The sequence below is a fragment of the Rhinatrema bivittatum genome, chromosome 9 (genome assembly GCF_901001135.1).
Source record: "Rhinatrema bivittatum chromosome 9, aRhiBiv1.1, whole genome shotgun sequence".
Classification (NCBI taxonomy): Eukaryota; Metazoa; Chordata; class Amphibia; order Gymnophiona; family Rhinatrematidae; genus Rhinatrema; species Rhinatrema bivittatum.
Genome location: NC_042623.1, coordinates 25,400,830 through 25,427,196, shown reverse-complemented (window position 1 = coordinate 25,427,196; position 26,367 = coordinate 25,400,830). Strand labels below are relative to the sequence as shown.

Here is a 26,367-nt window from a genome sequence, read left to right as displayed (position 1 = left end):
GCGGTAAGGCAGAAGCTGAGAATCCCCGGGGAGCTGGATTGCAGGCTGCGGCAGGCAGGGTAAGACGTGCATTCAAAGCCAGCAGAGCCCGGGGAGCCGGCGGCACCAGGCAGGGTAAGGAGGCCCCGTTCAGCGCGCTGCGATGATCCCCCAATAGCAGCAGCAGCCACACGTGCAAGTGAGCGCCTGCGTGGCTTCAGTTCAATTACAATGACTGCAAGTCAAGAAGTGTTAAATATTCCAAGCTGGTTTGGTTTTAGTTTTTGCAAATCCAAAACATTAAAAAAAACCCAGAAAAACACCTTTTTTTTTTTTTTTTTAAGGAAAATAGAATACATTTGAACACTATGTAGGCGATCAAGCTGCCTTTGTGATCGCTCACGTGGAGAGTCCCTCCAGCTGTGACAGCCTGCTGGGCCCAGGCAGTGTAGAGAAAGAAGGGATGCAGGACCCGCTGAGGTGGGGCAAATAAAAGGAAAAAGGAACGGATGTGAAAAAGGGCACTAAAGGTAAAGGAGTGGAACTAGGAGCGTTGGTGATATAGCACCCCCTTCCTGTATATAGGGATGCCGATTTGCATTATTTTTTGCACCCCCTTTTTTTTCATGCTTATGTCAAAAGGAGGCCTTTAAACCCTCCACATCTGCATTTGCAAGAGTCAAGTTGGCCGCATGCAAGTGGACAAAAAGCTTACTATTGTAAGGCATAGGAAATACATAGCATTTTTTTCTAAAGCTTTAAGAACATAAGAAATTGCCATTCTGAGTCAGACTAAGGATCCATCAAGCCTAGCATCCTGTTTCCAACAGAGGCCAAACCAGGGTACAAATACCTAGCAAGTACCCAAACACTAAGAGCCCATGCTACTGATGCCAGTAATGACAACGGCCATTCTCTCAGATAGCTTTATTAATAGCAGTTAATGGACTTCTCCTCCAAGAACTTATCCAATCCTTTTATAAACCCATCTACAATAACAGCACTAACCACATCCTCTGGCAACAAATTCCAGAGCTTAGTTGTGCATTGAGTGAAAAAGAATTTTCTCTTATTAGTTTTAAATGTGCCCCATAGTCCTTTTGTTATCCAAAAGAGTAAATAACCGATTCACATTTACCTGTTCTAGACCTCTCATGATTTTAAAGGACTCTATCATATCCCCCCTCAGCCGTCTCTTCTCCAAGCTGAACAGCCCTAACCTCTTCAGCCTTTCCTCATAGGGAACTGTTCCATCCTCTTTATCATTTTGGTCGCCCTTCTCTGTTATATAGTTAGGTTTTCTTCATCTCTGTGAAATCTAAACCTCTTTTTCTGTTCAAATAAAGAAGCATCTCATGTTTAAAGAGCTTTAAAGCCATGTGCGTCTTGCCTTAAATGGATATATATGCGTACGTTTTAAAAAGCTGGCCCATGTTCGCAGCTAGCCAGAAGGTCCGGGCCTGGACTGTTTTACATCGTGGTCACACAGCCACACTTTCTCACCTTCGGCATATTCTCATCCAGCCTCTCAGCCCACCAGGTGTAGTTTTTTGGGTTTTTTTTTGCTTCAGGTACAAGATGCCTTGCGAACTTTATTGGGACTCAAGGAAAAAGGCTACAGGCATTTACTAGCCTTCTCCTCCACCTTAACATATTTTTTGTTGCATATCCAGTGCTGTTTTCACAGAATCCATTACTAAAAGTGCATTCGCTCTCAGCGCTCTGCTGCTCCTCCTCTCACTAGAGGGAAAGTCACATTAAAACTGGAATAAATGAACCCACTGAGGGGAGGTAAGAACATAAGTTGCCATACTGAGTCAGACCAAGGGTCCATCAAGCCCAGCATCCTGTTTCTAACAGAGGCCAATCCAGGCCATAAGAACCTGGCAAGAACCCAAACACCAAGAAGATCCCATGCTACTGCTGCCAGTAATAGCAGTGGCTATTCCCTAAGTAAAATTGAGGTAGTTTTACTCCAGATTTAATTATCTGATAAGTAACTAATGCCTCATGAAATGCACGTGGCTGGAGTTCTGCGGTCAGTTCTAAGCATAAAGCTGAACATTAACAGAGATTATTCATTTATTCTAACCTGGTCCCACACCGATGTGTGAAAAGAATAGGCAGCAAAAGCAGACTGACTGCCTAATCTGGAACTGAATGCAGTATTAACTAGTCCCGGAGTAGAAGGACCTGTCTAGTCTGAGAGACCCCTCTGATCTGTCTGTTTGCATCTTTTGCAGCAGCCCTGGGCTTGCTGTGCCTAAATAACGGGCCGATACAGTAAAGTCTGTGGGAGAGCGGGTGAACGGCCACTCGCCGGTGCGCGCGATTCTGTATGCTAATTAGGCCCAGCGGTAGAAATGGGCAAAAGGAGGCGCTAGGGACACTAGCGCGGCCCTAGCACCTCCTTTTTGACAGGAGCGGTGGCTGTCAGTGGGTTTGACAGCCGACGTTCAAGTTTGCCAGCGTCGGTTCTCGAGCCCGCTGACAGCCACGGGCTCGGAAACCGGACGCCGGCAAAATTGAACGTCCGGTTTTCGGCCCGACAGCCGTGGGCCAAATTAAAAATTTTTTTTTACTCTTCGGGACCTCATATCGCTATGATATTAAGTTGGAGGGTGCACAGAAAAGCAGTTTTTTACTGCTTTTCTGTCCACTTTCCCGGTGCTGGAAGAAATTAGCGCCGACCTTTGGGTCGGCGCTAATTTCTGAATTGCGCACGCATACCTAACAGGGCCATCAACATGCATTTGCATGTTGAGGGCGCTATTAGGTGCCGCGGGTTGGACACGCGTTTTTCCTCCCCTTACTGAATAAGGGGTAAGGGAAAACGCGCGTCCAATATCGGCCTGTAAAGTAGCCCCTGCTGGCCTTAGCTCCTGTCATACCCTCTACTTCTCACTCACTCCAGGTGACAACACAAAAATGTGTCTGTGAGCATGGAATTTGTCCCTTTGGTTAGGATGTGAACAGGACACAAAGAGTTAGATGCCAGAGATGCAGACTGGGAGACTCCCTCACAGAAAGCAGCCCCTGATTAGGGATCGCTGTAAACCTGATTAGGTCATGGAGAGGGGAAGTTTTACTTCTTGTCAGTAGAATCAGTAATAAAGTAGGGGATTTTTTTATTTCTGTTTTAGTCCAGGAAACTTGGAGAAAGGGCTGTTTTTGCAGAAGACTGTGGCTGTTTTAATTAGTAAAAGGCCTGTATTTAATTGTGCATATGAGGAGGGTGGTGGGGGAGTGCTTAACTCCCCCTTCAAGCTTTTTTTACTCCAGTTGGGAATCATCAGTGAGGAACCGAGCGGCTCCCACAGTTAAATGCACTCAGTTTGTACTGAGTTTCATGGTGTTCATTGCCTTCTTGCACTCTTATAATGTTTCTTCTACATACAACTTCCCTGCCTCAGATAATGTTTAACTGTCGTTACAGGGAACATTCCCTCAGAATATAAACAAGCTAATGTCTAAGGACGAGCAAAAGCCCACAACAATTCAGACTCTGCAAAGCAATTAACACATGTGCCTGTGCAGTTTGTATTACCATTAGTTAATGTTATTGCAAACAGTTTTTTTTATAGAATTGAGATCACTCAAAAATAAATTATATGTATTATGTTCTTAGGTGCACAGGGCTGCATGCACATGCTAGCGAACGGTTTAACGTGGAGCTTTGCGCACAAATGAGCACTCTGCCATGCAAATCCCATTTTAATGACCGCATTAGTTGTTCCCCCCACCCTAGTTCACAGAGGTGCGTAGCCTTGAATCATGTTTTCTTGGCACTCAAAACTTAGCTGCTGGCCAGTGTTAGTCTATGGGGTTGAACCTGGAGTTCATGGTGCAGGGGATCCTGCACACAAATTGTGTTATACACGCAGAGAACCGGAGCTGTGCACAATTCGGGCTTTCTGCACATGAATCACACTTCTTTCCTGATGAAAATTATATGTTCAGCCCATGCAAAAGGAGCAAGTTTTCAAGTCTGTGCATTTTTTTTTTATCTCCCAGTTCATCAGCATCCCATTAGCTTACTGCAGCGGGAGTTAAAATCTTTTTTTTAGCGTATATATTAAACTGCTCTCTGTGCAGTTTTAATGCATGGCTTATCTCATCAGCTCCTAGGTTTGTATCTAGTCGTGACACATATGAGCAAAACAAAATGCATAATGAATTTTGGATTTATCCTCACTCTTCACTGGTGGTGATGGGGGGGGGGGGGGGGTTCAGAAAGGAATTAATGAGTTATTAATTCCCCTTCCTTTAGAATTAGTGGGAATAAAAGCTTTGTCTAATGGGCATCCATTAATTTGCGTTCTGGAAGCTTCACTGCACCAGTGCATCTCTTCCTGCCGATTGGGGGGGGATCTATAGAACCGCAAAATGGAAACCATTGGACAGACTTAGATGGGCTTTATGACCCTTACCTGCTGTCATATTCTGTGTGTCTAGGTTTTATTACAATGCAACTTTGTCATTCTTTGTCCATTTTTTTCATGGCAGGACGTGGCATCATGAACCAATGTACGTGTCCCCTTAAATAACAGCGGCACCAACCGAAGAACTTGACATGGTAATGTAAGGCTTGAGAATGTACGGCCAGAACCACCTTTAGGCTGGAGCGGGGCCTAGTGTGGTAATGAAATATGGGCCACCTCCTTTCATCACCACATTAGGTATGACTACTCCATTCCCCTGCTGCTGCCTAAACCCCATGGCTTGCCCTCTCTCTGACTCACCACTCTCCCCTTTGCTCACCCTCTCTTGCCAGCCTCATTCACCCTTTGATCACCCCCTTAAGTCACCCCTCTCTTCCCCTTGTGCTTTTCCCTTTTTCTTTGCAGCATTCACAGAAGTGGGACTGCGTCTCCCAGCATGCCAATTCCTCACCCGCCTTCTGTGGCTGATTGCTTATTCTGCTCTAGGAAACTAATCAGCTGTGGAAGAAGGGGGAAACAGCAGCTTAGAGCAGTGATGGCGAACGCCAGCACTCAAGTGCCACAAATAGGCCAGGGTTTTCAGGATTTGCATGCCCTGCCTCCGCTGTACGCAAATCTCTCTCATGCATATTCATTGTGGATAGCCTGAAAACCTGGCCTGTTTGTGCACTCGAGGACTGGAGCTCGCCATCACTGGCTTTAGCGCATGCTGCCACTATGGTGCTACTATCCTCCCTGCAGAGGCAGTGGCAGGGCAAACAGAGGCCTTCCCCCTCTTCTCCTCCTCCTCCATTGCCATATCCCACTGATGGGCACAGGTGAGCCAGCAGTTTTTAATATGGTGTGGGTGGTGCAACCACTGCGGGGGGGCCTGATATGGTCCCATCATTTGCACCGGTCTAAAGGTGGCCCTGTGTACAGCATGAATATGGAGAGTGTGGCAGTGTGTGGCATGATCTACAGTGTGGTAACGTATGGCATGTATAGTGTGAGTACATAGCATGATAATGTACATCGTGGTGGTGTACAGTGTGACAGCAATCAGCAGGATATGCAGTGTGACAGTGTGCAGCATGGCAACGTAGAATCTGGCCTTTTTCTCATTATAATGTGCATCACAGCACTGTACAGTGTGACCGTGTACAGCATGATAACGGAATTACCTGGCCTTGAGACATGTTCCTCTGTTTTCCTCTGTGGCATGTTACTTTGCGTCTGTAGAGGTTTCTTTTCCTCTTTAGTGTCTGGCAGCATCCTTCTTCACATTTCCTGCACTGGATAATGTACCCCACATTAACAGAAGAGCATGAATATGATTCTTTTGTGTTGAATGTCTTTCTCATGTGTATAACACTAGGGTCCTGGATCCATGCTGGGGCATATTCCATCCATGGCCTTACATGAGGATTCTAAAAGGAAACATCAAACTTCCCAGGAATGTAAGACATGAATTTTAAATGATCAGTCACTATGAAACAAACTCATAGGGACTAAATGAAGACACTGTTTTTCCTCACTACTGATTATAATCTTTCTATTACTGCAGGATCTTTTGATTGTTCCCTTCTCTGATTTTACTTATTCCTTATAAAATTCTTCAATGTCAAAAAAAAAAAAAAAAGACAAAAAAATCACTTACCAAGTTTAGTGATTGGAAAGACTATTCTGACTATATGCATTTCCTATGCACAATTTGAACAGATAGCTTAACTAGGTCTTTACTCTCAAACAGACAAAACAAATAATCTTACTGTGCATATACTGGAGACAGCAACCTGTGCAGCCTGGGCCACAGAAATAAATAAATAAATAAATAAATAAAATGAGGATAATTCTGCAGGGCTGGCTCAGATTAGCTGCTGAACCACATAGACTAACCAGAGATGACTGAAAACACTAGGTAAAAACTCCCTAGCACCCCTGCTTCCTAATCCGAGGTCAACCCTTTACAGACAGCTGCACTGAATACAGCATAAGCTGTGAATATGCAAGCTGACCATCAGTTGGCAGGATTACAGAGACAAAGAAACTTTGTAGAATAAAGCATGAACAGCAGCATTAGCAAACAGGAAGCAGGGCACTGCAAAAACAGGACAAGAAAGCATCTGTGTGTTGCGTTCATGCCTGTTCTTGCCCTTGCTCCACCCTCTCTACCTTTGTGGCGACTCCCTTTGGGTCTGACCGACAGATGCTGCCGCGGCTTCTCCTCACCGTTTCTCCCTGGAATTCCCGGGCTGGCCTGATGCTGCGGATCCGCCATGTTCCTGATGACATAAGGGCATGTGCGCGCGCTCCAGGGTTTGTACCGGCAAGGACGCGAACCTTGGGGGCGTACCCCCATAGTGACGTCATCCGCTTCCAACTTAAAAGGTCTTTGCTTGCAACTACAAATCAAGTTAGCACGGGGGATAACTCTTTCGCTGCTGCTCTGCCTCCTCAGCTTACCTAGGGGTACCTGCTCCTCGGAGGCCCTGCTCTCTCTTCTTGATTTCAGATTGCTAAGACAGGATCCGGTACTCGCTCCTCGAGGGCCTACGTCCCTGAATGCTCAGAAGACTCCTTACTGCCTGGAAGTGATGGCAGACGTGAACACTGTGAGTTCTATTACAGATAGGAACCGGTACTCACTCCACGAGGGCCTATATTCCTAATCTCTGAAGACTCTCTTCTGTCTAAGAAGTTATCGCAGGTACGGAGATCATGAGTTATTATTGCAGATTGCAGAAAGGAACCGGTACTCACTCCACGAGGGCCCATGTTCCTAAAACCCTTCAAAACTCTCTTCTATCTCAGAAGCTATCACATACCTATATCTTGTGAATTACTATTACAGATTGCAGATAGGAACCGGTACTCGCTCCACGAGGGCCTATGTTCCTAAAACCCTCCAAAGACTCTCTTCTATTCCAGAAGCCATCTCATACACAGATATTGTGAGTTCTTATTCCAGACTGCATATAGGAACCAGTACTCGCCTACAGCTCCTGTTCCTGAAAATACTGAAGACTCTCTGTTGCTTAGAAGCCATTACAGATATCTACAATTGTGAGTGTATCATCTACTACTGGTTATGTATCCAGCATACCCTGTCTACTCGCTACCAATAGTCTCTCTCTACAGCTCAGCAACCCAGAGATCGCAATTCCAGTATCTGAGGGACTTCAGCCCTGCCGGGCACATCAGCTCATTACCGCCACCTCTGGTGGTTCTACTTCCTGTCTAATAAAGAACTATCAGTGTTTGTCTCCATACTCCAGCCTAGCCGGTGGTCCCTCTCAGGATATCCTCCTGAGGGCGCTGTCATCTGCCATCGGCCCAAGGATTCACCAGTTTCCATTAAGTGTTCATTCCTTACACTACTAGAGCGGTATCATACAGACTGCCACTCTGTGGGAAGTCAACCCACAACAGATCATTAACTCCGTCTACGGAGTACTACGGACTGCTGGCTACTCTCCTCGGGGGAGCAGATTCCATAACAGATTGCAACTCCTCCTTTCTGGAGGAACAGATCTACATCAGATTGCTAACTCCTCTCCTCTGGAGGAACTGAGTACTAAAAGTCTGCTAGCTCCGCCCCTCTGAGGGAGCATATCTATAACAGATTATTAACTCCTCCCCTCGGGTGGAGCTGATCGATAACACTGTGTAGGCCGGGATAAAGACACCCATGGTACATTTAGCCCAGGTCTATGTTGTCTTGTAAATAGTGGCCTAAATGGTATTATATTATGCCATAGAGCAGTGGTCCCCAACCTTTTTTGCACCAGGGACCGGCTTCAAGCAAGACCATTTTTCCATGGCCCGGCAAGGCGGGGTGGGGTGGGGCAGGGGCGGGGCTTTGGTCATATGGGGGCGGGGTTATGGATGGGGTTGGATTTTATTGCATTTAATTATGACATTTAAAATGTGCTTGTGACTCAACTCACCATAGGTTCAGAATGTCCATTCTCTCTCACACATACCTGTCACAAACATACACATTCATGCTCTTATACCCAACCATTAGCTCTCGCTCTCACAGACACTGACACACTCTCAGGATGTAAGATACTCTCTCCCCCCCCCCCCCCCCCCCACACACGCTGTTACTCCCCTGGATTTTCTCATACACACTCAGGCTATCACTATCACTGGCTCCCTCACAACCTCAGAGCCTCTCTCATTCCTCTGCTGCCTCATGGCTATTGGGGAGGTGCTGATTGCTGCTACTGGCACTGAAGCCCATTCTGCACATAGAGAAAGTGCTACTCTTGCACATTCTCAAAGATTACATGTGCCAATCAGTAAAAAGTAATTTTTTTTTTTTACATCTGTCTGATCTTAGTTTTTTAATCAGTTGGTCACAGGCTTTTTTTTCCCACCTTCCCTTTCTTATTTTTTTGCCAATTCCTTTTACATTGCCTTTTTTTCTATTTATTTTCTCTCCATCTGTCTTCTTCCCTCAAACACACAGTCAGGTTCTCATTCTCACATGCTTTCTCTCACACACACACACATACACACAGGCTCTCACTCTCACATGCCCTCTCTCATACAATCATTCATACACACAGTCGCTCACTGGCACATGCTGTCTGAGTCTCAAACACACAGGCTCTCTCTCACTCCCACATGCTGTCTTGCTCAAGCACAGGCTCTCACTCTCACATGCTGTCTCTCTCACACACACAGAGGCTCTCACATGCTCTCTGCAAACATTCAGGTCCTCACTCCCACACACAGTCTCTCAACTCATCTCATACACGCACACACACACACTCTACAAACCCTCAGCCTCTCTCTCACCTCTGGGCCTCCTCTTCACGGGCTGCTGCAGGATGGGCTCTGCAGCGGCCCTGGTCTTCTCGGGCCGCAATGCTCCTCTTCTGCACGTGGCTGAAGCTCCTCCTCCTTCCTGCCCGCACGGCTCTGGCAACATTTTTCTTCCAGAGCAGGGTGGGCAGGAAGTAGGAGGAGCACCTGCTGTGGCTGAAGTTCCTCCTTCCTGCCTGCGCGGCTCCGGGAACATAGTTCAACACTCAGCGGCGACGCGCTAATTTGCTTTTCAGGTAGTGGGTTTGGAGGAGGCGGGTCTCCAGCCTCGCCTCGCCCCACCTCCCAGCAGCAGCGGCAGCCAATGAACAGCAGCCAGGGAGAGCGGTGCCGCGGACTGGCAAAAAACCCCCAACAGCCCGGTACTGGTCCGCGGACCGGTGGTTGGGGACCCCTGCCATAGAGCACATAAAAGCAAATCTTAGTTTACTAAATATGATAAAGTATGGTAGAAAATTTTATAATCAGCAAAGACAATATCACACAGCAGTACAGCAATATTGCAGGAATCAATAAAGGCAAATAGCTATTGCAATAACAAAGATAAAAATTTATACAAAATATTCCCTCATAGTAGATCATCCTTTCTATGAGCCAATGTATCTATGAAATGAAAGACAGTACGAGCTCAAAGACCCCACACTCTAATTACCTGGTCGTGTCCCTGGATCAAATAAAAAATATTATCAATCGCAACTCCTTATAGTCTCATTTTCTGCTTTAATCCAGGGTCTACAAGTTAGGGGTTCTGACTTGCACTCATAACTCTGACAATGTCTATGGCCAGGTGAGCTGCAGCTCATTAGGCTATGGCTTATTTAAAGACATTGGGCCAGATTTTCAAAGGCGTACACGCGTACCCCCAAAAACCTGCCCGAAGTTCCCCCTACGCATGCCGAGCCTATGTTGAGTAGGCTCGGCAGCGCACGCAAGCCCCGGGACGCGCTTAAGTCCCGGGGCTTTCCTGGGGGGGGGGGGGCGTGTCGCGGCAGCGCGTCATTTGGGGGCGGGGCCGCGGGCGTGGTTCCGGCCCGGGGGCATTTTGGGGGCGTGGCTGAGGCCTCCAAAACGGCTCCCGGGCCTGGGAATCGTGCGCCGGCGGCTGGCCCAGCGCAGGCATAACTTGTGCAACAAAGGTAGGGGGGGTTTAGGTAGGGCTGGGGGGGGGGGGTGGGTTAGATAGGGGAAGGTCGGGGAGGGAATGAAGGCAGGCTGTGCGGCTTGGAGTGCACAGGCTGCCGATTTTGCACAGCCTTGCGCGCGCCAATCCCGGATTTTAACAGATACGTGCGGCTACGCGGTATCTATTAAAATCCCGCATACTCTTGTTTGCGCCTGGTGCGTGAACAAAAGTACGCGTGTGCGCAAATTTGTAAAATCTACCCCATTCTGTGTTAGACTCTGAGCACTGGCCTTCACCAGCCTTATCTCTTAGAAAAATAGATGTTAGAAAGAACAGAGTCTCCTGCCTTATCTCAGCTCATTAGTACCAAAAGGTGTAGAAAGAAAAACAAGAGAGAGCATACTACAATTTCAGGCGTTAATGATGCTTAGGCTTAAGCTATGTGCAATATGCATATACTGATCCATATTTATCAATTATTGGTGATTTGTTTTGATCTATTAACCCCACCTACGCATACAGTACTCTTCCTGGAAACTAATTAGCTAACTGCCTAAAATAGTTTTAATTAATCATAACACAGACAGACACCTCCCCAAAATAACACACAAAAAAACAACAAGAGAGAGGAAAACCAAATAAATTTTTTAAAAAAATGTGTATAACAAAAAATCAAAAATTTCTTAAGACTTATTTCCAAATATCTAGAATAGGAAGAGATGGTATCAGAAAGCCTGGTGCAAAAGATGGGCCTCAGGCAGTATCAGTGTTACTTACACCACAAGTTAAAATCATATACTGTCATACCCCCAAAGACTAATTTACAAAAATGATTATTTTTATTTATACTTAAACTCTCACTAATATACAAAAACATTTTCACTAAAAAATCAAATAAAAGTAATTCCCAAAGGAAGCTCATATAATAGCCTAACCAAAAAAATAAACTACGAAATACTTAGCTTCATTTACATTCAAAGCTCCGCTTCATAACTACTTCAGAACCAACCCGACATGGACCATGTTTCAGCATATACTGCCTTCTTCAGGGGTTTCTTTTACTACGTGCTCTAAAAATAAGAACAGAAATGGAGAAACAATATAAAATATATGACCTTAAGCAAGAAAAATAAAAATATAACAAACACACACACACCCCCCCACCCAGTACCATTACTTTCACAGCCGCTTCATTCGGAGCAGGCATAGCATTCAAAAAGGAACAACATCACTTCCTTTTTAAAGAGACAAAATCACCTGACATCCAACATAGAGGAAATGAGGTCATTAAATAAACGTTGTCAATCATAGCAACTAAGACTTCAAAAACAAAAACATGGAAGAATGTCATTCCTAAAAAATGGACCAGTCTATTTCTCTGTTTAAACCCTTAGGGCTGGATTTTAAAAAGGATGGGCGCGTAAATCGTCTTACGCACGCCGGGCCTATTTTAAAAAGGCCCAGCGATGCGCGTAAGTCCCGGGGCTTTACAAAAGGGGTAGTCCGGGGCGGGGCGGTCCGGGGGCCATTGCCCTGTGTCAGAGCATTGTGGGCTGGCAGCCTGCCGGCGTGCGCAAAAGATAAGACAAAGGGGGGGGGGGGGGGGAAGCTTAGGGGAAGGGGTGGGAAGGTCAGACTAGTGGGGAGGGAACGGGGGAAGGCAGCGCAGCTTGGCGCAAAATTGTGCACCCCCCATGCGCGCCAACCCCTGATTTTATAACTTGCGCGCTTTTAATTATATTTATGTTGTCCCAATATTACCATATTATATACATGTACATAGTTCTTTTTTAATTTAATTTAATTATATTATATTTCTGTTATCCCTATGTGTACCTGTTATGCTACAATTTATAAGTGCAATGTTCCTTGTAAACCGATACGATGTGCAAATGGCTATCAATCTATAAAAGCTTTGAAATAAATAAATAAATAATGGCCCAGCTTTGTATTGACATTGGGTTGAGTACAATAAGTATCCTCACTAAAATTAGAGTGTACTAGTAAATCTCTGCTTGTACCATGCCTCAAAGAAAACATTGGACCTGGCTCAAAAACCTTGTGTAAACTGAGTATGTGCCAGTGTTTCCTATTACTCTGTTGGACACAGTAAATCAGTGGACAGTAAGGTAACACACAAGTCATTTTAGGATTCTCCTCCTTCTTAGATGGCATAAAAAGTAAATCGTTTAAGCTTTCTTTAAGATGTGAGAAGGAAATCCATGCTCTTCAAAATGTTTTATCATTTCCTTAGCTTTCATTTTATAATCAGGTATATCAAACCATAATAGGTCTTAGACCAAAAAATTGCCCGGTTGGCAGATTCACACGTAAGTTCTGAAGATGGCAGCATTCATATCGGAGAAGGGCGTTTCTATCAGTTGGCTTACGATGAATAGTAAAAGCAAAACCATAATCCTGACTAGAGATAAAAATATCCAAACACGGTAAACCAACAGTACTAAATGAGGAAGTAAAGCTCGGCTTTTGATCACACGTTCCCAACCACTGCTTGAAAGCTAGGAAATCAGTTTCACTCCCATCCCATAGAATCAGAATATCATCGATGAAACACTTCCACAGTTTTATCTGATGGATGTATGGGTTTAAAGGAGCCAGCAGATTTCTCATACCGTCTCTTCCTATTCTAGATATTTGGAAATAAGTCTTAAGAAATTGTTTATTTTTTGTTATACACAAATTTTTTAAATTTATTTGGTTTTCCCTCTCATTTTTTTGTGTAAAATAGTTTTAATACTTGTCTACCCCATTCTTTCACAGCTTACAAACAAAACACCGGCGGTGCAATCCAACAATTTACTTGCATGTTTGGACAACATCATCCTTAGACCATTGCTCATTGGGATGAGGAAGTATAGCTCCCCAAATCTAGTCAGAAATGTATTAGGTTGATCCAACAAAAAGGATCACATGTGGCTTGTTTTGCTCGTCCTTAAGTCTCTGTATTGAAATGGCCTCAGACAGAACATTATTTAATTCTGTTTCCTACAATAAGCTTTTGCACAAGTACCTGAGTTATTGATAGGCTTTACTCTGGCCTATGTGTCCCTCTCTGACTTCTCTTTTCAGCCATTGCTGATCTTCCTTTCTGTAGTGCTGATGCAGCTGGCTTTCCCTTTAATGTAGTTGTTGTGAACTCTTCTGCTTTCCTGCTTTTTTGTAAAGCAATACAAGCACTGCTTAGGTAAAGGAGCAGACAGGGGAAAGCAAAAGCCAGGAGCACCCAAGCTGATTGAATAGAACTGAAAGTCTGTCAGAAGCCAGGAAAGCCAAGAGGTTTGGTTCAAATGTAGAAAAATATTCCTTAACACTTCGGCAAGATGTAATAGGAGGCGAAGCACTATTATTGCTATTGTTATGAAAAATTTGGATAGCTCCTTCCATCCAAACAGAAGTGCAATGTTGCTTTACAATGGAATGCTTCAGTAACATGCATGATGCCACCTCTGGAGTGGAAGGTCTAGCCGCACATTTCTCTCACTTTCATTGCATGAAAACTTCCAAGCAGCATGAAGGAAGAAGACCATTTATTACTTCTGTCACCCAATCCCAGCTGAGTAACCTGAAGCACGGGGTGATGAAGCTGACTTGCTCCAGGTCACAGAAAGACTCTATGGCAGAAGGGAATAGAACTGCCAACCTCTGGTTTCTCCTAACTTATAATACAAACTCCTGGACCTGCTGTCCCTTTGCTTCTCCATTTGGGACCCACTGTCTAGTTGGGATGAAACCCCTGGCTGTTAATTTCACATTATTTCCATGCTGCTTTTCCCAGCTGAGGGCTCAAAATGAGGCTGTACCTTGTGACCCACCTGAAAATGTGCTGGGAGCAAACCAAGGTGAACAGACCGCAAATTGGAAGCCTCCACGACCACACCTCTGTCCTACCAGGCAGTAAACATCGTGGCCAGAGATGGATGGATTAAATATCAATAAATAAAATGAAAATAACAATGTGACATGACTATTCCATAGGCAGTGTCTATATCCCATGTTTTAATATCTTCCTTTATATCCAGCTTGGTTTATCTCATATACATGATGCAATAAGTCAGTGCCATTAGGCTAGAAGAGATTGGGAATTAGAATATTTCAGACAGAACAAGAGGGACAATATAGTATTGACTATAGTCTCAGCTCTTCAGATTTCTTGAACCATATGAATAACCCCATAGCCGGAGATTCTCAGCCTGAGCCTTTTTCTAATGCTGCAAAACAGATATTTAGTCCGGTGCTGTCCCCTGTGGATTTGCTCCTATACATAATTGTGTGAACACTTCAGTTTGCAAAATAGAGAGCCATATTAGGAACTGCTGGACACATGGATCAGTGATTAAAAAAAACAAAACATAAAAATTTGATGACATATTTCAAGACAGCTGACCCAGTGGTCATTACTTTACCTAAAAATCTTTCTCCAGGACTCATTATCAGAAGGAAAAACTGCTTTAAAACAAGATAGCTATGTTCCTGTGTTCTTACATAGTAATATAGCAGAGATGAGTATAGAATATTTTCATTTTGACTTTTTGAGATTTTGTTTTGTTTAGTTTTTCATTTTTAATTTTAAAGAAATTAAAAGAAACAATGAAATTAAAAAAATGAAATGAAAGACAAAAATAAAAAAAATATATAAAATGATTGTTGCATCTGTCGGTCGCAGACAGGCTGCAACCGCTCTGCCTTACCTCTTTTCTTCCTTTTTCTCTCTCCTTGGGCAAGATGGCTGCCTCCGGTGCCGAGCGCAGAGGGTCTCGGCATCTCAAACCTAGCAGGGGCGTTCCAGTCCGCCATGCTCACTCCTGTGGCCTCCTTGGGCGCGAGCACGCACATCTCCTATGCTCAAATACGCGTCATGGCGGGAACCTCGGGAGCAGCCCCACCGCATGATGTCAATACCTCCGGGTATATCAAGCCTCCGCTTTGCTACCACCTTTGAGTTAGCAAGGACTTCGGTTTAGCTACTCTGACCGCTCTAAGCTGCACGCTTAGACGCCACTTTCACTCCAAGGGCCTCGCTCCTCTAGAAGCTCTAGACCCCCGCTCCTCGGGGGTCTCTCGCTTCCAACTACCCTTCGGGGCCTCTACTAACTTAAGACAACCACTCCTCGGGGGTCTCTCTCTCTCTTCTCCATTTCAGGATATCGGGTACTCGCTCCTCGAGAGCCTACCAGCCTATGTATCCTGCACCACGAACCTTCGGTCCCACCATTTCATCATCAGGAAGACGCCTACATTCCTGTGAGTACATCTATGATCCGGTGCTCCAGCTCTACCCACCAGCCGTGGCGTTACCCGCTCTGCGGACTCCTGCCTATCATGAACATCTGGGTGAGAATATACATCCGAGCCTGTTGAACGTATTGGCACCTCGTGGATCTCAGTGCCTTACCTTCCTGCCTACATCATCTATCTACAGCAGTACAATAAAGCCCTCCATCCATACTGTGTCTGCTGAGTTCAGCCTATCGCTGCGGTTCCCCACGGGGCTCCTCCCCATGGGCAGAGTCATCTCCACAGCAACCAAGGGTCCACAATGCCACAAACACAACAATGATAAGGTCCCTGCCACTGCCAAGCGTCTCTCCCCACATCCTCCTCGGAGCCCTTCCTAGTCCAGACCCCTCTTATCGAAAATGTCTTCACTGGGCAAGAGCGATCCCCGGTCACTTCCGCCCCATCGTTGCTGCTTTTCAAATGGTGCTGGCAGACAAAGCCTGCTCCGTTTGAAAATTTTTGTCGTGCCAAATGGAACTGGCCTGGGCGGCGCCATTTTGTATAGGGAATATTTACCGTGGATCGGACTCATTCCACTGGCACCATTTGCAATAGCTGCAGCTGCAGGACAAGAGCGACTGGGGGATTGCCCCTGCCCCATGAAATAGTCAATAAGAAGATCTGAGGATGAGAGAGCCAAGGAGTGGCGGGAGACGAGTTTGACAATGATGACAACATTCTTCTCCCCTCTTAAATAAAACAAAAGAAAATGAACCAAATTTTGTTTTTCTTTCATTTTGTTTTAAAAACAAAATGGAACAAAAGGGGATATTCTGTTAAAACTTCCCATTTCATTTCAACAAAAACATATCCCTATAACATGCAGATGATGGCAGAGAAAGACCATTTGGCCCATCCAATCTGCCCTGTTCTTCTGTCTGCACTGCTAAGGCTATGCCCCAGCTTCCAGCCACGAAAGCGGGACCACCTGCAAGAGTTCTTCATATCGGTTCATTGTTTTTTTAATCTTCCTCTTATATATGCCATCATCTTAGAAGGAAGTGCGTACAAGATCCTAAGAGGGGATCTTGTACACTCTGTGTTAATCTAAATAGAAAGCAATATTATCATGGCCGTTGCCCAGACACCCATTCTCCTGGGTCCCCTGCATAGGCTGCCGACTAGCAAGATCAGGCTATGTGAGAACCTGCATTTCTGCTCGTTATTACACAACCTGTCAGACAAACCCAGCCAGGTGGATGCCTTGGTACTGCTAGGCCCGTCTAACATTTCACATACATTCTTACAGCCCCAGCAATGCATTGTTCAGTGCTATAACCACTTAAACACACACCAGCAGGACGCACTTTCTTCTCTCTCCACCTTTACTTGGCGGTGTATCATGCACCTGTGGTAACAGCTCCCATTCCAGTCGTGCTCTGGCCACCTTTAAGACCTACAGATGTCGGAAGGCAACAGACAGTTTGTCTGCAGGAAAAAGAAAAAAGATCACAGATATGGAGAAAAATAAATGATAAAGTAACTCCTTTGGGAATATAATCATAGCCTTAAAAGTTTGTGACCAACAGTCTCATGAGGAATAACAGGGACTCTTCACTGGAAAAATTATCAGGCGTAGATGTCATGTATCCCTGGAGCAATGAGATTAGAACAGTGTGTGCAGTATTGCAGCCCAATCATTTACATGGCTTGGGTGTCCTCTGAACAGTACTTCAGAAATGTGTATGCCTGCAGCCTGCTGCCCATTGTGAGCATGGCACAACAGTCTGTGCCCTGGAGTACCGTTCTTAAAGGAACCTGTCATCTCAACTTTTGAGTAAGTATGACTGTGATAGATAGGAAAGACATTTGCTGAAGGCTGATGAGCTTGGTGAAGGGTTTGAACAAACTTTGAAAAACTGACAATGTTTTAGATTTGTATAGCAATGTGAAATTTCCTTCTGCAACACACTTTCACATGATACAGACTTTCAGATACTTTAAATGTTTTAATGATCTAAAGATGACAAACCTTTTCCATTGGAAAAAAATCAGCAGAACCAGGGGTCATGATTTGAAACTCCAGGGAGGAAGACTCAGAACGAATGTCAAGAAGTATTTCTTCACGGAAAGGGTGGTGGATGCCTGGAATGCCCTTCCGGAGGAAGTGGTGAAGACCAAAACTGTGAAGGACTTCGAAGGGGCGTGGGATAAATACTGTGGATCCATAAAGTCTAGAGGATGTGAATGAAGAAAAGAGGAATGGGGATAGCTTGTGGGAATGACAGCTACTGCCTGGAGATAATACCCTTATTCAATAAAACATTCTCACTGTCAATGCGACTCCAGCATTGCTCTATGCTTCAATGGCAAGAGTAAATGTAAAAAGGATTTGCATTCACAAAAAAATGGGGAGTAGCTTGCTTGTTGCAGCGGTTACTACCCCAAACCAAATAAGTCTGATACTTCACTTTCAATGCATATCCAGCTTAGCTCTCTGCTTCAACGGCAGGGAGGAAAAAGGAAAAGAGGATTTATATTCGGGCAACAACCAACAAGGACTGAATTACATAGTCTGGATAAACAAATAATTATGGGTGTAGCTTGCTTGTTACGGCTGTTACTACCCCGAATCAATTAAGCCTGATACTTCACTTGGAATACATATCCAGCGCAACTCACTGCTTCAACGGCAGGGGGGAATAAAGAAAAGAGGAATTATATTCAGACAACAACCAACAGGGACTGAATGGCATAGGTTGGGTAAACAAGCATGGGAGTAGCTTGCTTATTGCAGCAGTTACTACCACTAACCAATTAAGCTAGATTCTTCACTTAGATGCAGCTCCAGCACTGCTCTCTACATTAAAGGCGGGGGTGGAAGAGAACTAGAACTGAAAAGTTACTAATAAGGGCCAAGAGTATCAGATAAGTATGAGAGAAAAAAAAAAGTGTGAAAGCTTGCTGGGCAGACTGGATGGGCCGTTTGGTCTTCTTCTGCCATCATTTCTATGTTTCTATGATAATGACCTGAGTAGAAAGCAAAATGCATTCAGACCTCTCTAATTCCACTGGTGACCCACCAAGCTGGTGATATTCAGTAACACAGCAGTCAAAAAAATCTAATAAACTAGTAAAAAACTAACAAACAAAAAATGAACTAGCACCCAAAAATTATATATAATTTAAATCAGTTTAATCTACTATTGAAGATGGACAGTCATACATAGAAAAACTCTGTGAATCCACTATACTTTGTAATCATAATCCCTTATTTTTTAAACTTCAACTTACTGCAACACCTAATGTGCTAAAAATCTTTAACTAATACACACTTTTTTTTTTTTTAAATCTTTATTTAGAATTTTACATCCTAGTTTTACACACAGAAGATTATATACAGAAAACATAGATATTTACTCCCCCTACCCTTACTCCTCTCTCCCCCCTCCCTCCCTTTATACCTTTGATCTATATTCCTTACTGGACAGCAAAAACATATAAACCACATGTCAATACACTTTTAATAATGCATGGATCTAGTAAATGTATCCGAGGAAAGACTTCTAAACAAACTACTGCCCTTCAATATCCCCGCTGCCAGTAGGGCCTATATTTACCCCATTAGGACAAAGAAAAATAGCACACTATGGGCTTTAATGTTCAGAGACATAGTCTAAGGCTGCCAAGTTTCCAAAAAGAAATCATATTTACTCTGGGAAGAAAAATGCCTGGCAGAAATTTGCTCAAACACCACCAGGTTGTGTAGCTTTAATTTCCATTGCAGAAATGAGGGTTTCTCTCTAGTTAGCCATTGCTCTAGGATTGTTTTCTTGGCCAAAAGAAACGCCTTTTGTAGTAACATCCTCTGCGGTTTTGTGACCCTGGTAGGGACATCGTCTATACAATCAAACAGACAAAGAAGAGAAGACATCGGAATAGACTGTCCAAGAAGCCTGAACTGCTGCTCAAGTCCAGAAGCAGTGGAAGAAAGTTGCTGTATCAACATGGCACTTCAGGCATTTATCCGTTATTGATAATTTGGCCTTGAATGCCCGGAAGCGTGAGATATACAGACGTCGCAAAAATTTAAATTGGGTCTCTCTGAATATAACGTTCTCAGAAAGTAAAGTAGAATTTTCAAAGCAAGCCTTCAGTATTTTAGATGAGACTTGGACATCCAGTTCCTGATTCCAGAGAGATGTCAAATCATGTAAATTGTTGTGAGTGTCAAAGTCCAATTGCTTTCAACAAAGAGGCACACGTGATTCGTTGTGAACCCATAAGAAAAAACAGTTCCATCCTTTGATCACTACTCAAGGTAGATCATTTAGAAAGATCATATTCAATAAAATGTCTCACTTATAAATACGCATAAAATTCTTTATGCGGTAAGGCAAACTTCATTTGTAAATCTGTGTATAATTGAACAAGTCCACTTTCCACATGCACAAGTTGCTGTAAGTTAGTTAAACCTTTAAGGGCCCAATGGGAAAATATCAAATTCTCCATGCCCGGTGTGAACTGTGGATGTCCAATAATGGAGAGACCTCCCAAGACATCTGTAGCTTGATACAAAGCTGCCTCCAGGCATGATGACAAGCGATAAGAAATGGATTACTTTGAGCAAACTCCGGTAAATCAGATGGCTGAACATGTAACATGTTGCCCAGTTGAAACGGTTTATACCATTCTTGCAGATAGCTGGTGGGAGTGTAAATAGCTGTCCCAAAGAGCCAGTCTTTCACATGTCTTAATAAACAGGCTAAGTTATAATTCTGCAGGTTAGGACAACCCAACCCCCCCCCCCCCCCCTTGTGCAGTCGCAACATCACTCTTTTGTTCTCCCACAAAAATGTCCCCAATGCTCTATGCAGGTCCACAATATGCTTCCTCTTAATCCACATGGTAACATTTGTAAAATGTATAGCCACCTAGGCAGTTCCATCATCTTAAACAACTGAATCTTACCAGATGTGGAGAGAGGGAGAAACTCCCAATCTAATAATTTCTGTTTGGTTTTCACTAACAGAGGTAAAATGTTACTGTCATATATGTTCTGGATGGCCACCCGAATTTTTACCCTTAGGTACTTCATCTCAGTATTGACCCAGCGCAGGGGAAAAGAGCCTGGCCAGATTGACTTCAGCGATCCCATTCATCAAAATGCGTTATGGCGTTAACGCATGTATTAACGCCATAATGCATGTGATAATAGCACTATTGCGAATGCAAATTTTGGGAAGGGGCGGGATTAGGGAGGAGTTTGGGTGGGATTTATGAAAATGAGGGGCAATATTGCGGTAGCATGACGCATGCTTTCACATGGTTTTAATGCCGGAAATAACTACACCTTTTTTCCTGGCGTTAAGCTGTATGATATGACCAAAATGGCCGTAAAGCAATTCACGATAAACTTTTCAAACTGCATTATGGCCATATATTAACAGTTCTCATGGTCAGAGTAAAGAATTCCACTCCAATTCTCAGTTAATCCCAATGGCTCCATAGTTTTTAACTTCAAAATCGTTCTTCAAAATTCAAAAGATTCTGTATATCACCTCCCTGCCAATATTACATAAGAACATAAGAAAATGCCATACTGGGTCAGACCAAGGGTCCATCAAGCCCAGCATCCTGTTTCCAACAGTGGCCAATCCAGGCCATAAGAACCTGGCAAGTACCCAAAAACTAAGTCTATTCCATGTAACCATTGCTAATGGCAGTGGCTATTCTCTAAGTGAACTTAATAGCAGGTAATGGACTTCTCCTCCAAGAACTTATCCAATCCTTTTTTAAACACAGCTATACTAACTGCACGAACCACATTCTCTGGCAACAAATTCCAGAGTTTAATTGTGCGTTGAGTAAAAAAGAACTTTCTCCGATTAGTTTTAAATGTGCCCCATGCTAACTTCATGGAGTGTCCCCTAGTCCTTCTACTATCCGAAAGAGTAAATAACCGATTCACATCTACCCGTTCTAGACCTCTCATGATTTTAAACACCTCTATCATATCCCCCCTCATTCGTCTCTTCTCCAAGCTGAAAAGTCCTATCCTCTTTAGTCTTTCCTCATAGGGGAGTTGTTCCATTCCCCTTATCATTTTGGTAGCCCTTCTCTGTACCTTCTCCATCGCAATTATATCTTTTTTGAGATGCGGCAACCAGAATTGTACTCAGTATTCAAGGTGCGGTCTCACCATGGAGCGATACAGAGGCATTATGACATTTTCCGTTTTATTCATCATTCCCTTTCTAATAATTCCCAACATTCTGTTTGCTTTTTTGACTGCCGCAGCACACTGAACCGACGATTTCAATGTGTTATCCACTATGACACCTAGATCTCTTTCTTGGGTTGTAGCACCTAATATGGAACCCAACATCGTGTAATTATAGCATGGGTTATTTTTCCCTATATGCATCACCTTGCACTTATCCACATTAAATTTCATCTGCCATTTGGATGCCCAATTTTCCAGTCTCACAAGGTCTTCCTGCAATTTATCACAATCTGCTTGTGATTTAACTACTCTGCACAATTTTGTGTCATCTGCAAATTTGATTATCTCACTCGTCGTATTTCTTTCCAGATCATTTATAAATATATTGAACAGTAAGGGTCCCAATACAGATCCCTGAGGCACTCCACTGTCCACTCCCTTCCACTGAGAAAATTGCCCATTTAATCCTACTCTCTGTTTCCTGTCTTTTAGCCAGTTTGCAATCCACGAAAGGACATTGCCACCTATCCCATGACTTTTTACTTTTCCTAGAAGCCTCTCATGAGGAACTTTGTCAAACGCCTTCTGAAAATCCAAGTATACTATATCTACCGGTTCACCTTTATCCACATGTTTATTAACTCCTTCAAAAAAGTGAAGCAGATTTGTGAGGCAAGACTTGCCCTGGGTAAAGCCATGCTGACTTTGTTCCATTAAACCATGTCTTTCTATATGTTCTGTGATTTTGATGTTTAGAACACTTTCCACTATTTTTCCTGGCACTGAAGTCAGGCTAACGGGTCTGTAGTTTCCCGGATTGCCCCTGGAGCCCTTTTTAAATATTGGGGTTACATTTGCTATCCTCCAGTCTTCAGGTACAATGGATGATTTTAATGATAAGTTACAAATTTTTACTAATAGGTCTGAAATTTCATTTTTTAGTTCCTTCAGAACTCTGGGGTGTATACCATCCGGTCCAGGTGATTTACTACTCTTCAGTTTGTCAATCAGGCCAGCACATCTTCTAGGTTCACCGTGATTTGATTCAGTCCATCTGAATCATTACCCATGAAAACCTTCTCCATTACGGGTACCTCCCCAACATCCTCTTCAGTAAACACCGAAGCAAAGAAATCATTTAATCTTTCCGCGTGTTCTATCACAAACCAGTGTATTTGTTCAAACATATGCGTGCTTTATACATAATGAGCAACTAATGGAGTTTCTAACCACAAATTCTTAAGACAGCTCCGATGGTCCGTTAATCTTATTTTCTTCTAATCCTTCTCACAAACAAAAGTGAGCAAAGACAAACTATCATATATACAACATTCATGGACATGCATGTAGTTGATCTCCTGTGTCCGGATGTATCCAGTGGGCCCTTGTAAGGTCTGAGTACAAAACTTGCAGTTCCCATAGGTATAATGACCCATCTGTTGTGAATGTTCTTCTGTTTGTTGCATAGGCAATGCTAAATTTACCAACATATCTCTCACAGTTTTTGCTCTTGTATATGCTATACATGGAAAGTCCTTAAGAAAACGAATGGAGCATCAGAACATGCCAGTGTTTTTATATAACATGCTGTATTGCATGTGCTCTGTTAGAAGATTGCAAAATACATGTTAATTGTTCATCAGCCTTCTTTGATTGAAATTGTAAAGATCAACTCCCTATTTGAATTCTTAGCACATGAGAACACTAAGCAATAAGCACATTTATTAAGAATTATGACCCATTTCTCCAAAAACATCGCAATATCCAAAATGTTAACACAAAGTTAACAAAGCATGGTTATCCAGTACATGTCATAAAGTGGTCTTACATGCTAAGTATTCATATAGAGAGTTGATGTTACAATCTCAGTTAGGGTTAGTTTAGGGGTCGGAGAGGAGAGGGGGAAAGGGAGGAAGGGTAGATAGGGGTATAGGAAAGTTCCTTAATTGGAGTGGACTGGGAGGGAACTGGGCAAAGGCCCGATTGCATCGCCGTGCATACTTTAAAAAATTCCTGCCCCTGCGCGTGCGAGTTGCAACCCATCCAAACATGCGCGCGCCGATATTAAAATCGGGTGTGCATGTACATGCGGAAAACGTATTTTATAACATACACGCAGCAACGTGCACACGTTATAAAATCACCGCGCACATGGATGCACGCGTGCAACTTTGAAAATCTACCTCATGTGTAACACATATTAGATAACTTTTTTTTTTTAATACTTCAGGTGTCATAGTAGTTGAAGTCTAAAAAACAAGGGACTATGATTACAAAGTATGGTGGTTTTCTCTGGAAGTTAAGAGCTTTTCCACCTTTGATTGCCCCTCTTCAACAGTGGATTAAATTGATTTAAATGATAATCATTTTTTTAGATGCTAGCTTATTTTCTGTTTGGGTGATATTCAGTAAGCAACATTACCTAATCTGTGCATTGCTACTGAGCTATGAATGGAAAGGGAGTATAGAAGTGTGAATAAAATGAAATTATTTAAGACTACAAAGCTTTCAGAGGAACACTGCCAGGTCTGGTAACATGGTCATATGAAAATCCCTACACAACTTCAATCCTGTTATCCCAGGATTTCCTGTCACCACAGGCCTTTTTTGGCGTTTTGGCAGGTTTTTCAAAACTCTTTAGAATGAAAATGAGAACATTTCAGGGCCATGTACATCTCCTAACATTTGTACATGAGCTGAGTGACGGCGTCGCGGTGAGGAGTCAGCGGCGCGCTCCCATCCCGCTGCCTCGTAGCTGTAAACACGTGGCAGTGATCGCCAGTCCCACTTTTACCAACCTGACAGTGTCTCGTCTAAAACCGAGGGACTTATTCTTAAAGTGAGCTTAGGAGATGGGGCAGAGGCCCTGGGGAAGGGCAGCAGGTTGCAAGGAGAGAAACAGGAGCTCGGGCGGAGGTTGGGGGGATGCAAAGTCCAGCAAAACAGTAGTTAATGTCTATCCTGTCTTGACTTTCAGCCTGGCAAAAAGGGCAAGGGCAAGAAGGGAAAAGGTAAGAAATCGGGGAAGGGGGGCGGCAAGGCCCCTATTCCAGAAGTGGACATCCTTAGCCCGGCTGCCATGCTGAATGCCTACTACATCTCCCACAATGCTGCAGACTGCCTGGTGTTCCGAGGCTACCCCTGGCCAGGATCCACCAAGAAGGGCAAGGGAAAGAAAAGGAAATGAGCTGGAATGGTGTCGCCTTGCCGTAATTTAAAAAGTCCCGGACTGAGAGGTGCCAGTTTGGAAAGGCCCAGGACAGGCACCTCCATTAGCACCGAGCTCCTTGCCACCTGGCATGGTAAACATCCGAGCGGAAGTTAATTTGTGGTTCATAAGGGTCTTTGGCTTACCTTGGCTTTTGTACTAGCCACAGATAAAATAAAGGGCCTGTATCCGGTTCCAGTGATATGTCTGTGTGTCACTCGTGATCAGTTCACTTTTGTGCAGCACCGTATGAGGCAAGTAAGCCCAGGACTATAAGACGGCATGGAGGAGTAGCCTAATGCTAAAGGACAGTGGGCTATGAACCTGGGAAGCCGAGGTTCAAATCCCGCCAACACTGCTTGTGACTTTGGACGAGTCACTTCGCCCTCCACTGCTTCGGGTACAAACTGAGACTGTGAGCCCTCTGCGGGCAGGGAAAATGCAATGCGGTACCTGAATGTAACCTGCTTCGAAGTGGCTGAAAGGTGGAAGATAAATTTAAAAACAAAAACAAAAAAAAAATGGATGAGCGGGGAGGCTTTCTTTTCTGAAAAACTGATAGTCCAAGTAGTCGTATTTTGATTCATTTTTAGCACTTGTCGATTTTCTTGTAAATAAAGAACTGTCAGTAACATGATTCTGTTCCCTGCAGTGCTATATCTAGGACTGCGTTCCTCCCATAAACGTCTTACAAAAATCCCCACACAAGGCAGTTCTAAGGCACTCGGCAACCAACTTTTTATTTTTCAGACAAAAGAACTGTGCATGAAAGACTGAGGGGAAAACAAGGAAGACGTGAGCCCCCGGTCGCCCCCTTTATCCTCATTCCAGTTGAGCCTCTGCCCAGACACCCGTGTGGGGTTAGAAAACGTTAACACGGGTGCCTCCATTCACAATTCTTGTAGTGCCTCAAAGTCCCACCTTGGCACCTGTCATCTCCTTTTCACAAAGGTTTTGGCTGTGTATTTTCACAACGGAACTGACAATGCCCAAAAGCCTCTGGCTGCCCCTCTGTGCTCCTCTGTGCCATGGGAGCGATGCAGAGCTTGGTAAGAAGCTCATTTTGTAAACCCATGCAGCTTCCGTCACATCTAATCTGATATCAGTCAGGACTTTGGGAAGGTCCCTGTGATATTTTGCCAGATCTTTTTTTCTTGATCTGGGATGGGGGAGGATGGTAGGCTGACTCTAGTAATAGCTACATTATGGGCAAAGATTTAGACCACGTTCACAGAGTGTGATATTTTTGCCTTTTTGTTTTTTTTAAAGTATCGTGTTCTAAAGGAGGATTTCCATTGAGTTGACTTAACATTTAAATAAATTATTTCTCCGGGGA

At 43.9% G+C, this 26,367-nt stretch overlaps 1 protein-coding gene across 4 annotated transcripts; it reads left to right on the top strand.

Annotated features, from left to right (window-relative positions):
- SMKR1 (small lysine rich protein 1) lies at nt 1-26,367 on the top strand. 4 transcript variants are annotated; one of them, XM_029616954.1, is made up of 4 exons: nt 16-114; nt 4,486-4,555; nt 5,779-5,860; nt 24,801-26,367. In XM_029616954.1, exons 3-4 carry the CDS (start codon nt 5,822-5,824, stop codon nt 25,008-25,010), a joined length of 249 nt encoding a protein of 82 aa, XP_029472814.1. In that variant the 5' UTR covers nt 16-114; nt 4,486-4,555; nt 5,779-5,821; the 3' UTR covers nt 25,011-26,367. The 4 variants fall into 4 exon arrangements, with proteins under 4 accessions (XP_029472817.1, XP_029472814.1, XP_029472816.1 ...); XM_029616955.1 differs by having other exon boundaries at nt 24-59; XM_029616957.1 differs by lacking the exon at nt 5,779-5,860 and having other exon boundaries at nt 1-59.

Bases quoted from the DNA above. Each gene is read 5' to 3' on its own strand.
- SMKR1 (XM_029616954.1), top strand. From the start codon at position 5,822: ATGAGGATTCTAAAAGGAAACATCAAACTTCCCAGGAAT. The intron at 5,861-24,800 runs GTAAGACATGAA...CTTGACTTTCAG, and splicing joins ACATCAAACTTCCCAGGAAT to CCTGGCAAAAAGGGCAAGGG.